This window comes from Crotalus tigris, unplaced genomic scaffold, assembly GCF_016545835.1.
Source record: "Crotalus tigris isolate CLP2741 ecotype Arizona unplaced genomic scaffold, ASM1654583v1 scf7180000017742.2353718, whole genome shotgun sequence".
Lineage (NCBI taxonomy): Eukaryota > Metazoa > Chordata > Lepidosauria > Squamata > Viperidae > Crotalus > Crotalus tigris.
Window position 1 is genome coordinate 1,585,309 of NW_024096609.1, and position 15,459 is coordinate 1,600,767.

Here is a 15,459-nt window from a genome sequence, read left to right on the forward strand (position 1 = left end):
TCTGAACAATCACAATTCCTTACTCCTATATAAAAATGTTTCATTTTTCCTTGGATTTTCTGTTTCATGCAGTGTAGGATTACACAACATTCAGGCATCAGAACTACAAGCTTCAGTATGGTTCTAATCCTCTTTTTCTCAGGTTAAGATAAGCAAGATGTGGTTTAGAAATAAATGATCAGCTTAGATAAAATTTAAGACCTACAATTTAATTGTTGGAAATGCCAAGTGGGCTTGCTATAGTCCGAATAGTCACACAGACAAATGTTCAGCTCTCTACCACAGCACCATATTTAATCTGATGATGAAAGTACAAGATGAATCATTAAGAACCCTCATCTGGAGAGAAAGATTTTCTCTGTCGTAATCAACTTAATGAGGAAACGCAATGGTAAATGGTGCTTCCCTCAGGTCGTTTTTCACTTCTGAGACACAATATCTGGCAAGAATCTCTTCTGGATGGTAAAGAGAAATGCTAAATTAAACAACTAACAATTTGCTGTTTTCTTTTTTGATTAGATCCAACATCAGGTGCTTGAGGCACTATCCCAATCTTTCTAATTACAGATATCACAATCATCTTCAATTGCAGGATGGACACCCTACTAAAAAATATTATGACAATCAGAAGCTTTCCAGAACATACTGGCATATAACCACAACACTCCTGAAACAGTACTTTTTAGAATGAAAGACTGGGATTAAAGTGGGCTACTGCTTCCAAACTATCTGTGTAGAGCTGGTGATCTGTATACAAATGAGCTGATATTTCAAGGGCATAGCTGTACAGTCGATTCTACTCCATTTCCTTTTATCCAGTGCTGATGGCATCATAAAGCCAACCCCAAAATAAAACAAGGGAATACTAAAAGTCCTTTTAAAAATACTAAAGATGTGTCTTGCCACAGCTAAAAATCCAGAGGTATTGACGGAAGAGGGTTGATGGAGGCATTAGGTAAAGAATAAGGAACTTCAAAACATTTCATGTTTATATTTCTCAGGGGTTTTTTTTTCTAAATCTACTTGATTTCTAATTCAAATTTGGTATTTGAAAGCTCCTTTAGCTCTGCTGGCAAGTTTCCTTAATAAACTCATTTCCAGCTACGGAACCTATGAGAAATTGAGTCTTAGAACATCAATTCAAAACAAGGCACTTACTTCCTGAGTTGCTTGTAGCTGTAGAGGGGTATGAAGTATGAGAAGAGATAGGGAGCTATGCAGGTGGACATGATGAGGCACACAAGGCAGAGGAAGAAGCTCAGAAAGACCTTCTGAAACCAGGAGAAAGTCTATGTGGAAAGAATCAAAACCAATCATTATGTAATGAGCATCCTCTATGTGGATTCCAGTCCCTGTAGTTCTTCATTCACATGCATCTCCATCAGCTACAAAGCAGTCCCCACAGTACAACCCCATGTATAGATACAAAAACCTTGAGCCGCAGTTGAGTAACAGGCAGAGGAAGGAATTTAGAAAGGATCTACCCTAACTTATCAGTGGTAAATGACAGTGGAAGATTTGTAACCTCAGACTTGCAAGATTCTGTTTTAAAAAAACCTTACAATAAAGTAGAATTGGCTCATCTTGTGTGTTTCCTATCTGATCCACTTGGGTGGCCGATAATTGTCTAGAGATACTCTGCTGGTGGAGGTAGCATGTAAATAAATGTTTAAGTAAGATTTAATTATATTTTAAATCAGTTCACTTCTATTTAATTGTGTGCTTATTTACTTCCTATTTAATAATAATGATAAAGTTGGAAGGGACCTTGGAGGTCATCTAGTCCAACCCCCTGCTCAGATAGGAAACCCTATACCATTTCGGACAAATGGCTGTCCAGTTTCTTCTTAAAAACTTCCAGTGTTGGCGCATTCACCGCTTCTGGAGGCAGGTTGTTCCACTGGTTAATTGTTCTAACTGTCAGGACGTTTCTCCTTAGCTCTAGGTTGCTTCTCTCTTTGGTTAGTTTCCACCCGTTGCTCCTTGTCCTGCCTTCAGGCACTTTGGAAAATAGCTTGACTCCCTCTTCTTTGTGGCAGCCCCTGAGATATTGGAACACTGCTATCATATCCCCCCTCGTCCTTCTCTTTGTTAAACTAGACATACCCAATTCCAGCAACCGTTCCTTATATGTTTTAGCCTCCAGTCCCTTAATCATCTTTGTTGCTCTTCTCTGTACTCTTTCTAGAGTCTCAACATCTTTTTTACTACTTCTTAGTCCCCACCCACCTGAGTTTTGCAATGGGACCCTTAGCAAGTCATTCAAAGACTGAGGCCATCCCTCCCTGACCCCCCCCCAAAGGTGGCACAATTCTCTCTTAATGGAATGATTAAGTTGGTGGAGGGTGAACTAGTGGAAGGGTTGCACTTTATAGAAATTCTTCATGAAAGTATCATTGAAGGTTTGGAATAGTGTTCAACATTCTACTTTACTGTTTCTCCTCTACATAAGACTGAAAGATGTAGGCAGAATGCTATCCAACTACTCTGTAAAAATATGGCTGCTTCTATTCTGGCCAATGAAAGAAAACAATCAGTTAATTCAAATAATCATTTCCTAAACATAACTGTAATATGGTTTCTATAAAAAAAAATAGAGGTCCTTCTTTCTCCATGGCCCAAACCTTTCCAACTCTGAGTCTAAATAGAAAAATTAAAGAACTCTGTCATGGCTTGATCATTTGCAACTATAGGAAGCCTGGAGAAAAATGCCCAGGCTGAAGGTGTCATTTTTAATAAATCTTCAAAGCTAAATGTGGCCCATCCTTTTCCCACCAACCAGATCTTGCCCACCACACTGCCAATAATAGACAATAGAGTGCACTCACTATTTTCCTGCTCTCTACAGCCTGCAGATAGGTGTGAAAGCGGAACCAGGGTCCAAAAATAACTGTTCCAACAAAATAGATATATCCCATGAACTCAACTGGGGATGGAATGGTTGGCACCTCGCCCCGGTCCAGATCAAAGCCCAATGACACAGCCTTCATTGCCACAATCATCTGGGCACCTAGTGGTAGAAAGGAGAGAGAGGGTCAGTGCTGACATTCTTAACAAGTAACTTAAAGAATTTGTTACGAGCACAAATTATTTTTCTTTGATCCAGAAAAGGTATTCAGATCCAATGGGATTTATGAATGGAAGCCCGTATATAAGAAAAGTATCATTCCTTCTAACAACTCAGTTTATAAGTCTTGATAGAATTTCCTAGCTGCAAAGCTATGATTGGTACACATGCTGAATAGTACTTTATGCTTTTGGAAAGGCAGCACATTCTTTCAATACATAGATTTTTATGATACACCTTATCACATTAAAACCAGATATGAACAGAAGGAGAACTGTCACTTACCTCTCATCTTATGCCAACTCACAGTGTCTACCATATGCATCTCTCTATAGAGGAGGAGGGAAAAGCAGGAAACAAACAAAAAAAAAATCATTATCTTTGGGTATCAGTCCTTTATTTGCTATCTTTCCTTTCCCTAAGATCCAGATAAGTTTCCAAATTCTCTTCTTGCTGAACTTTCCAGTAAAAAGGAGTACCTTCACGTCAAAGGACTGGGTGACTAGAAATGCAACAGACTCCAGGAATTATGCTATTATAACTTGTTAGTTTGCTTTCCTTGATCTCTGACTCCAAAATTTATGGAATCTTCCAGTAATAGCTATGTTATTACAGTAAATACAGTAATCCAGTATTGCACGAACCAGAAAGAGGGCTGAGAAAATATCCACAGACCCCTCACATCCAGGATATAAACTGTTTCAATTTCTCCCCTCAGGATGCCACTAAAGGACATTGCATGCCAAAAAAACTAGACACAAAGACAGTTTCCCCTCCCCATTCTGTTACACACCTAACTTCCACAGCACTGTCCTATGCCTTAAGATATTGACCGATGTAGTCGGGCTGTATTGCTATTATCTTCTCATCTTTCTCATCTTTCCTACTACCTTCTCCTATTAGTATCTTACGATTTATGACTTGTTTGTACCTCATGATTGATGATTATATCTTGTGATTTATGATCTATAACTTATCACTCTGCTTTTTTGTATGTACATTGACAGCTTATACACCAGAGATAAATTCCTTGTATGTCCGATCTCACTTGGCCAATAAAGAATATTCTAATTCATTCTTGTCCATACTTGCTTCCAACTGTTGACACAGATGCCTTCCTTCCTGCATTTCCCATTGACCTACCAAAACAATTGGTCAGCTTTCTTAGTCCATTGGTTCAACCTCTCTCTAATGCTATTTCCAACAATATACACTAAAAACCATCAACAAGGATACAAATACACACATACTTAACACTTTAACCCCTCTCCCTCAACTGCATGCTGCATTTTAACCAGACTTGGCTATTATTGTGTCCTCCAAACCTCAAAGAGTCAGAAATCAGGACATTCAACCAACAACAATGCTTATTAGGATGAATACTGGTTTCAAGATACTGTAAATCAGGTTTGGAAATAAATGAAATACAAATCTTTGTTAAAATGCAGCTTGCAAATTTTGGAGGAGCTAAAATGGTAGTTTATGTATGGATACTAAGAAAGATTATTAACTTATTGTGCCTTAGTTGACTTGTTTACAGTATTATTTAGATAAGCCCAGCTTTTCTCAACCTGGCAATCTCCCAACTATTTTGAATTATAATTCCATAATTCCCAGACAGAACTAATGATACATTTGGAGGAAAATAACTGGCACAGGGACAATTTAACTTACTATTCTCAATCTGGCCATCAAAAAAAAAATGTAAATATCAGTAACATAGTCAACTCTGCCCCACTTGGCAATTAGTAATAGTAGTAAAGTTGGAAGGGACCTTGGAGGTCATCTAGTCCAACCCCCTGCTCAGGCAGGAAACCCTACACCATTTCGGACAAATGGCTGTCCAGTCTCTTCTTTAAAACTTCCAGTGTTGGAGCATTTACTGCTTCTGGAGGCAGGCTGTTCCACTGATTAATTGTTCTCACTGTCAGGAAGTTTCTCCTTAGTTCTAGGTTGCTTCTCTCCTTGATTAGTTTCCACCCGTTGCTTCTTGTCCTGCCTTCAGGTGCTTTGGAAAATAGCTTAATTCCCTTTTCTTTATGGCAGCCCCTGAGATATTGGAATACTGCTATCATGTCCCCCCTTGTCCTTCTCTTCGTTAAACTAGACATACCCAATTCTAGCAACCGTTCCTTATATGTTTTAGCCTCCAGTCCCCTAATCATCTTTGTTGCTCTTCTCTGTACTCTTTCTAGAGTCTCAACATCTTTTTTACATCGTGGTGACCAAAACTGGATGCAGTATTCCAAGTGTGGCCTTACCAAGGCATTGAAAGTGGTATTAATACTTCACGTGATCTTGATTCTATCCCTCTGTTAATGCAGCCTAGCACTGTGTTGGCCTTTTTGGCAGCTGCAGCACACTGCTGGCTCATATTTAGGTGATTGTCTACTAGGACTCCGAGGTCCCTCTCACAGTTACTACTATTGAGCATGGTGCCACCTATGCTGTACTTGTGCATTTGGTTTTTCTTGCCTAAATGTAGAACCTTGCTTTTTTCACCATTGAATTTCATTTTGTTAGTTAGTGCCCAGTGTTCAAGTCTGTCCAGATCCTTCTGTATCTTAAGCCTGTCTTCTGGAGTGTTGGCTATTCCTGCCAGCTTGGTGTCGTCTGCAAATTTGATGAGTTCCCCATCTATCCCTTCATCCAAATCGTTGATGAAGATGTTGAAGAGCACTGGGCCCAGAACAGAGCCCTGGGGCACCCCACTACACACTTCCCTCCATATAGATGCAGTTCCATTGAGGACCACTCGCTGAGTACGGCCGGTCAGCCAGCTACGGATCCATCTGGTGGTGTTTCTGTCTACCCCACATTTTTCTATCTTATCAAGTAGTAGGTTGTGATCTACTTTATCAAATGCCTTACTGAAGTCCAAGTAAATTATGTCCACAGCATTCCTCTGATCCACTAATTTTGTCACTTGGTCAAAGAATGCAATAAGATTTGTCTGGCATGATCTATTTTTGACAAACCCATGTTGGCTTTTAGTAATGACTTTGTTTGCCTCTAGGTGTTCGTTGATTCGTTGTTTGATTATCTTTTCCAGAATCTTCCCAGGTATTGAGGTCAGGCTGATAGGTCTATAATTTCCTGGATCCATTTTTTTTTCCTTTTTTGAGGATGGGAACTACATCAGCTCTTTTCCAGTCCTCTGGAATTACTATCCTGGGAACTGATTTGAGAGCATCTTGTGGTTTGGGTGGGTTATATTTGTAAAAGTTAGCTCCTTTTTAATAAAAAAATAAAATGTGTTATTAAAACCTAAGAATTATTCAACTCATTTTTATTTGGATAAGTGTAGGTGGTTTGGGTGGCTTTCATCCATGAAATAGGTAAACCTCGGAAAATGGGGCTGGCCAAAACAGAATAAATATACATTCTTAAGAGCCTCCAACTCTTAAGGACCTGTTTACCTTGTGCTCCCTTATGAAAGGTGTCCCACTTATTGACTAGTCTCTCCTGTTGGTGCAACGTACTACTGTATTAGTTAACCCTTTCCTCATGAATTGCTCTTGGCTGTGTCAACCTTTTAATTACGCCCACCCACATTCCTCACTTACCCCATAAGCAAATAGATGAGGATGGTGATGGAGAGCAGAACTCCACGCTGGGTTGAGTGGCGGCACAGGAATAAAACCAGGTAGCACAAGAGGCTGAGGAGCACAACCCACACCATCTGCAGCTGAAAAAAGTGATAGAGGGCGTAGAAGCCACTAGCGACAGTGCTCAGGTGCTTAGCATAGGATGGCAGAGCTGGAAAAGAAGAGGCAGGGAGCTTGGATGAGAGAAAGAGAAGCTCACCATGGCTGGGTTCACCCAGCACAGCTAGCCATAATATGGAGTATGTATGTATGTATGTATGTATGTGTGTATATATTTACTTGTGTGTGTATATATATTTACTTGTATAGCTGATATATATATCAGCTATACAAGTAAAAATATGACTCGGGTATGTTCATGTTAAAATCAATAAATAGTCGATCACCAAGAGAATAAAATATAAAAGATTTTATTTACTGAACCTAGCTTTCGTCAAGAGCTCTTGACATCATCATCAGGGTGTAAACGGTAGTCGTTGGGAAAGCTTATATGCAACCGCTAATCATTTGCACTCGGCTCCTGGACCGTGTCACGGGTCCCAGCTGAGTGTGCTGTAATCTGTAGTTGACACACCCACAAGCAGTAAAAGCAAGAAAAGAGGAGTCATCAGTATGGAAGCCGTAATTAAAAAGCAGTTAAATCAATTAGGACCTACAACAAGATCTAGGAGCTGTGTGCAAATGACGGCTCACCTATAAAGGCACTCTCCCACAGACCAGCATTAACCCTGACGATGTCAGAAGTATCTGACGAAAGCTTGGTAATCGGTGATGGTATTAAACTTTTATAGTTTATTATATTCCTGGTGTTCACGTTTTATTGGTAATTGACTATATATATAAATATTTTTATATATATAAAAATTACATTAAAAATTGAAGAATAGCGATTCCTGGGTACATACATTTCAGTAAAAAAGGAAGCGATCACCAGGAAATAAAACACCAAGGTTTTAATAAATAAAATCAAGCTTTCGATGGCTAACATCTACCATCATCGTCAGGATACAAGCCAGCTAGTGAGGAAACCTACTTATAAGCATGTTAGCCATCGAAAGCTTGATTTTATTTATTAAAACCTTGGTGTTTTATTTCCTGGTGATCGCTTCCTTTTTTACTGATATATATATATATATGTTTTCTGAAGTTTTCGCGGGTGTACGTAGGTCTTTGGTTATTCGGGTTTTCTCCCGTGTCAAATTGGAAGTGTCTTGGCGACGTTTTGACGAAGTTTCATTCGTCTTCTTCAGGCTGGTGTTTTCGGCTTTGTGCTTCTAGAAGCACGAAGCCGAAAACACCAGCCTGAAGATGACGAATGAGACTTCGTCGAAACGTCGCCAAGACACTTCCAATTTGATGCGGGAGAAAACCCGAATAACCAGAGCCCTATGTGTGTGTGTGTGTGTGTGTGTGTGTGTGTGTGTGTAATAAAAAAAATATCCATGTCAAGGAACCACCAAAGAAAACTACATACCCACCAAAACTTGCGGGACAAATTATTATATATAAACAGGCTGCAATCCCCAAACTCCCTCATACCGATGATGTTACCTAGTTGGATAATGAAATGTTTGCAAGCAAACAACACTGAACTGGAAACTAGCTAATTGATACTATCTCATATGTATGCAAACTCAGCCTCTACTTACATAACCTCCATAGGAGACGGCAAGCTAGACACAAGAGCAGCAGAGTCCAAACCTGTTCAAAACCCTGCTGAGCAGTCGGCAATACACAACTGCTCAACAGCTGCTGGTAAAACTCTTGCCGTGTAAAGGTGGCCATGGCCCCAACCTGGAAAGAGAAAGAAAGAGAAGTGGAGCAAGCACATCACGCTAACTCTGGAGGGAAGTCAAGATTATTCTGAATCATTTATAAATCCAAAGAATAAAGCCTTGGAATAAGCTACACCCAGTCCTGTTCTTAAACTGGAATTATTCTAGTTGAAAAAACCTCCCTCTACTGGGAGAATGATTGAACTTTCAAGACATGCACAAAGATAAAAGGTGTGTTTATACAATGCTTATTAATGTTTTATTTAACCACAATTTCCTCAAAGCCCACTTTCTGGGGCTCACACAACACACTGAACTATACATCAACCAACCACACAAGCTAGATTGACATAACCTACTACCTGGTTGGCCATTTGTGGTTCAGTGCATGGTCTGAGCCCAGTTATAGTTAGGCATGCCAAAGCCAGCCAGTCAACAGGTCTAGTATCCCTTGACATTAAAACCCATGTAACCAGGTTCATCATCTCAGACACACCTGCCCATCAATGGCACAATGTAACCCAATGTTCCTTTCTGTAAATATTTTTTCCCTTTGGTTTTAGAACTATAGATTTGAAACAGCAGCATGGAAATCCAGTCTAAGTATTATCTTGGTCTGATAGCACTAAATGTAGCTTAGCAGAGATGAGTCTGAAAACCATGTAACTACAGCAGCAAGAAGAGACTGGACAGCCATTTGTCCGAAATGGTGTAGGGTTTCCTGCCTGAGCAGGGGGTTGGACTAGATGACCTCCAAGGTCCCTTCCAACTTTACTACTATTACTATTACTAAGATTGTGTTTCTCGTGATTAACCTAACTATGGCTTGTTCAATCAGTCTCATTTTGTATACAAAACATGCTGAACCATTAACTATGCAAGCTGAAATCACAAAATATAATGAACTAAAATGTTATTTTTAAGTTTATGGTATTGCAGGAATACAGTCCATCCATGTCTCCCCAAATTCTACAGAGGACAAGACACAGGTATAAATCAACTAAATAAATCCATAAACAATTATTGTATGGAAGTAAATTCTGCTAAAATCCACAGAATCTGATTATTTCTGCAGTACAGCTGAGCAAACTATAGCTTCTACATTGATGCAAACTCTTTCTGTATCTCCTTACATGGAACTAATTCTTACTATTTGTAGACCCAGTTTAGGAATAAAAACATATTCCAAAAGAGCCCTTTGGGGGGGGGGGAGAAAGGCACCATCATTAACAGAAGGCCAGTTACCAGTCACACAATAATAGCATAAATTCTGATTCTACTTCAATTTTCCAAGGTTGAATTAACACTAAGCCTAGCTACACATAGGGGTAGAGAAATGGCTGGTGAGGAGTAATATACAGCTAATGAATTGATGAAGCATTGCATTAGGAAGGAAGACATGGCCGGAATGATACATTTGCATTAAACATGATTTCATCATGAGTTGGTAAACCATCGTAATTCAGAGTCACACGATACAGGAAGCCAAAACCAATCAAAGCATATTATGTTTAACATGAAACAGGAACCCTGCGGATTTGCTGGTCAGTGGCGTAACAGACAGGTACAGAGGCAGGAAGGAAACGCAGATGCACAGAATGGAGGAGGGGAATGTGGCTTTAGACAAAAGGATTCGAAAGGAAAATCAAACGAGCCCTGTCCTGCAACTCCAAATAACCCTACACGTCTCGTTTCCTTTCTAGCATAATTTCTCCACCTCCCGAAAGCTATTTTTTTTTTCTCACTGCACCCTCTGGGATACTAGCCCGCTTTCCTGACAGCGCTATTCTTAAGGGAGAAAAAGCTAACGATGGGAATCCCAGGGAAACGGCGGGCTTCGCGTCATTTCAGAAAAAGAAAAAGGGAAATCCCTTCATTCGGAGACGTCGATCTAGATCTAGGAGGCCTTTTCCTCTCCCACTGCGCTGCGTTGTGGGAGAGGCGAGAACTCGGCGCCCCCTTAACTCTGCTCCGCTTCTCTCTCGCCGAACTTGCCTTAACGCCTCTTATCCATCCCAGCACCGGCCCTCTAGCTCCTTTTAGGCCAGCTGTTCCAGCGGCATGCCTTAAAGGGGCAGGGCACGGCGTTATTGCTAACTCACCGATGCGTCTTTATTCGCACCACCCTCTTTTCCCCAGCTTTCCGGAGCTGCGTGGGTATCGGTCTTCCCCTCTCCCTCCCACCCCCAACAGCTGGAAAACTGGAAAAGGAAGGAGAGGTAGGGGGTGGGGAAGGGGTGCAACAATCACTGTTTAAAGTTGGAGGTGGACCGCTTGAAAATGCCAATGAGAAGGCCGGAGAGGAATAGTTAAAACTGCTGAGCGGCCAATCGGATGGAAAAGATGGGGGTAGACGCGCAAAAGGCCAGCCAATGAGAAAAGGCGGGGCTCGAGAAGACAGAAATTAGTCCGAATCCTCCTTGAGTGAAGTCACGTTTGCCTGCCAGCAAAAGCTTCGCTTCTAAAGGTTCTAAAGCTTCAAAGCACGATCGGCTTCCCAAGGGCGCCAAAATCGGCGAAAAGGAAACCGCGAGAGCGGCTAGCAATAAAGAGCTACGATTTTACAGGCTTTTATTCTGAAAACGTTATTCTCTAAAAAGGAGGGTGAACATGGCAGAAAGCTGCCATGTAGCATCCTCCCTAGAGAAAACACGAATGGTAGCCTTTAACATACACACACATACCCAAATGTGGACCACGTACTGTAGGAGAGGAGATTGGGTGCAGAAACTGGAGTCAGTTCTTTCAATTATGGGTTGCACACAGAGTAGGTCTGCGCTGTTGACAGATGATTTGAAATACTTTAGATTGGCAAAGTGTCTGATCCCAACTTCCTTAATAAGAACATCCTGGTCAGTCACTTTTTGCACGTTTATTCAGCACTTATTCATTCCCTATCCTGCTGCTTCCTGTTTTAGTTGGTATGCACACTATCTGTTTTTTTGGTAGCATTCATCTTTTTTTCCTATTTCTCTTGACATACCCAACCCTCTCTTTCACTTAACAACTTTACTGCATACTGATATACAGACACTTCTTTAATTTTCCTTCTTCATAACAGATTATATATTCTCACTCAAGTTTCAATGTTTGCATGTCTTAAAATTTCTTTAGCTCTTTTTCCATCTCTACTGTATTCAATGATAAGTGTATATGCATTTATCTATTTGCTCTACTTTTCATCATTTATGTATAATACAATTATTTGCCCAATTTTCCCTAACTGATGCAACTTATTCTTTGATTCATTAATTTCCAGATCCAGGCTCACTGATGCATCATATAGTGAAATATCTCTTGTAATAAATCATTCAGGTTCTGTGCATACAAAAATATATATTTCACATGCCAACCAGCAAACCTCTGATATCAGGCAAATATTTTATACATATATCAAAAATATGTTAAACATCCAAAGGAACAGACATTGCTTATCTGCTACCTGCTCAATATTGAAACATTCACAGAATATTCTCCTACATGTTTTACTTTCATCATACAAACTATTACTGCATTCAGTAATTAACCGCCATATTTATGCATAGCTTTCCATAATTGAAGCCATTTTATCATATACTTCTAAACCAGGGGTAGGCAACCTTGGCTCTTTTATGACTCGTGGACTTCAACTCCCAGAATTCCTGAGTCGGCTGACTCAGGAATTCTGGGAGTTGAAGTCCACGAGTCATAAAAGAGCCAAGGTTGCCTACCCCTGTTCTAAACAAAACTACAGCAGATTGTTTCACATTCACTTCTAAATGGCCTGCTGAAAAAAAAAGATCTAGTTTCCCCCACCCCTGGAGTAAAGCGGTATTGCAATATATGCTTCCAACTTATTTTGTTTATCATCATGTCTTATACCAATTCAGAATTTGGTCCAGCCCCTTTTCTATTGGTTTTTAGATCAAAAAATTAATCCAAAAACACATTTTTCTGCAATCACTGATTCTTTCTTTCCCCTAATCATCAGGTACAAACAAATTACCCCATTCCATAAGCATCCCATTTTTAAACCATTCTCTTAATACACTGAGCCTTCAGCCTTGTCATTTTTTAAAAATATTTTCACAGGATCTTTGACTTCCCTTTCATCGTTTTTTTTAGCCTTGGTCACTAACGTTTGTAACATTTCAGTTCTACTCTTTCACATATCACTGTAATCCCTGTACAAATCCCCAAACTATCCTCTTCAGCATTCCCTTACTTTAATTTCATTCCAAATCCTTTCCTCATTTTCTGACAGAAACTTCTTCCTTAGCCCTCTTTCCTACTTTGTTTTTTTGTTTTTTTTTTTGTTTTTTTTTTAATTTGAACCAAAATTGCTCTGCATTTTCTCTGCCTTGTGTATGCTTAGCTATGTCTTGCTCTTTAGAGTACATTGTTTGCAACTATCTTTTTTCTCTCTATAATTTGATTCTTTTTTTTTTCAGTAATCAGGCTGGGGCACAGCACTGAAACAGCATTGGTCACACACTTGTCAATGACTTTTGAAGGGCTTAGGATGGAGGTAGCGCAACCATTTTGGCCCTCCTAGATCTTTCAGGAGCTTTTAATAACCACCAAGCGTGATATCCTTCTGGACTGGCTTCCGGGGCTGGGAGTGGGAGGCACTGTGTTATGGTGCTTCTCTTTCTTCCATGTCTGCTTCCAGTTGGTGTTGGTAAGAGAGGAGAAGTCAAACCCCAGGCCCTTGTAATTAGGGTGCTTTAGGACTCAAGCTCTTGCTGCTCCTTTTTAAAATCTGCACCTGGATAGGGAGGCCATGTTCATGGTCAGTCATGTCTTGATCACCGCCCATCTAGATTACTGCAATATACTGTACATGGGGCTACCCTTGAAGACCACCTGGAAACTTCAAATGGTCCAAAATGCAGCAGCACAAACAGTAATAGGGGCATCTAGATTTGCCCATATAACACTTATGTTGTATGAGCTGCATTGGCTTCCAGTTTCTTTCCAGGAGCAATTCAAAGTGCTGAACCCCATGTATCACAGGGCCTGACTATCTGCAGGATCACCTTTCCCTAAGCTCTCATGCCAAGGAATACACTCCAGGAAGGGACATTGTGCCCCAGCTTTTCTAATATTTTGGAAAACCACAAAAACCATTGTCTTCACAGATTGTTAGTTAAACTGGCTTTAAGCCGAGGTGGCGCAGCAGTTAGAGTGCAGTACTGCAGGCCACTTTAGCTGACTGTGTTCAGCAGATCAGCGGTTCAAATCTCACCGGCTCAAGGTTGACTCAGCCTTCCATCCTTCCGAGGTAGGTAAAATGAGGACCCAGATTGTTGGGGGCAATGTAAATATATATATACATTGCTTACTGGTGTACACCGCTTAGAGAGTGCTTGCACTTAAAGTGGTATATAAGTCTCATAAATAAATAAATATTACTGATTTTAAATTTTTCATTATTTGATTATCTTGTATTTTTTTAATTGTGGGCTTATATGTTTTTAGTTGCTATGCCAGATGGCAAGAAAGAGAAAATAAATTTAATAAATATGTCTAAAATATCACATATTCTATTCCGACTTCATAAGCAACGATGATGGAGTTCATTGGTTTTGGTTTCTGCAAAGGGTGAATTCAGCCAATGCAAATTGTGGTTTACAAAATGCCCTGACTTTTTAGGATATGGATTGCAGGTGGAACTCAGAAGTATGTTAGATTGCCCTAGGCTTAGGGTAAAACCAGAAATCTGAAACATTTAACACCTGCTGTAAATGAAAACATGCCTGGATAGCCAGAATTATAAATGCCTTTCATTGGACCCTTGTTTCTTTCATGGTGAGGCTTGACTTACTTGATAGACTGTTTAAGATATGAAAAGTTGAGAACCACATCTTTACTAGAATGTATGAACCTGGCCACTGCATGAATGATAGCAGGATATTGTAACTATGGGTTTTTCAAATCTTCATTATTTTAATGTTGACACAAATTTGATGGCACTTTGTTAGGCTTAGCTGACAACAGACAAAGCTAAGGAATGTTGGACAAGTTTACTACTAAAATTAAGGTTTCCCAAAGAGTGCTAGGGCAATTGGGAAATTGAACAAACAACTCAGAACAAAGTGACATTTTTTTTACTATTGCCATAAAACACTGCTATAAATAAATTTGATTTGCCACACACTTATCACATTTTATTGTGTTTTTTTCCTCTAGGTCTCTACTATTAAAGTATATTATAAAGTAAACAATAAAAAATTAAGCATCTGATTAAATCTGCTGTACAGTAGTCTACTGCATGTCATTCTGGTTCACCCCCCCCCAGCTTCAAATTGTCAAATTTGAAAAATACTGCTAAATGAATGACAAAACCAGTATGACCAGATAAGTACTGTCTTCTTGAAAATAGTATATATGAAGAAGTGCATGAAAATGATCTGAGCTATGCAGATTTTCCTCTCTTCTTTTTTTAAATTGCTTCTATGTTTGAGTCCTGAACCCTTAGTCTCTAAGGCAGCGGTTCTCAACCTGTGGGTCATGACCCTTTTGGGGGGTCGCACGAGTCTTTCACAGGGGTCGCCTAAGACCATCGGAAAACACATATTTCCGATGGTCTTAGGCAGGGCTTGTCAACTGCCTTCTCTCCCTCCCTCCCTCCGCTCCACCTCACTTGTTTGTGGAAAATATGCTGCTTGGCGGCAGTCTGCACGAATTCTACCAAATGTGCCCTGCAGAGGGCGGATGAAGAGCGCAGGCGCAGAGCAAGGCCCCGCCCTCCCCAGAGACTCATTGTGCAACAACCGGATTGACTTCTTCTCACAGGTCAGCAAAGGGGAGGCCGTCGCAGCATCCAACTCCTGTGCCCGTCAGCTGGTGACCCCCGAACTTGCGCTTGTCAGCCGGGAGGTCTGGCAACGGCCGCCGGTCTCCTTTGCCACCCCGCCTGTCCTCGACTCCTCCACCCGTTCATGTCGAGCCCGCCGGGGCTTGACAGGGAGAGAGGGAGGGAAGGAGGAAGGGACTCCTCCTCCTCTCCTAAGCTTCATAGCACGAT

At 40.5% G+C, this 15,459-nt stretch overlaps 1 protein-coding gene across 4 annotated transcripts in view; it reads right to left on the bottom strand.

Annotated features, from left to right (window-relative positions):
- The window catches only part of PORCN (porcupine O-acyltransferase), a 54,726-nt gene that overhangs the window by 21,735 nt on the left and 17,532 nt on the right, over positions 1-15,459 (bottom strand). For 3 of the 4 annotated variants that reach the window (XM_039340213.1, XM_039340212.1, XM_039340210.1), the window contains exons 1-6: positions 10,553-10,668; positions 8,325-8,469; positions 6,634-6,826; positions 3,353-3,396; positions 2,829-3,010; positions 1,159-1,289 (exon numbers count right to left, since the gene is read on the bottom strand). In XM_039340213.1, coding sequence (XP_039196147.1) covers positions 1,159-1,289; positions 2,829-3,010; positions 3,353-3,396; positions 6,634-6,826; positions 8,325-8,460 — 686 coding nt within the window. In that variant the 5' untranslated portion in view covers positions 8,461-8,469; positions 10,553-10,668. Of the gene's footprint in view, positions 1-1,158; positions 1,290-2,828; positions 3,011-3,352; positions 3,397-6,633; positions 6,827-8,324; positions 8,470-10,552; positions 10,669-15,459 lie in introns of those variants that run through there. The other variant, XM_039340211.1, reaches the window with a different exon arrangement.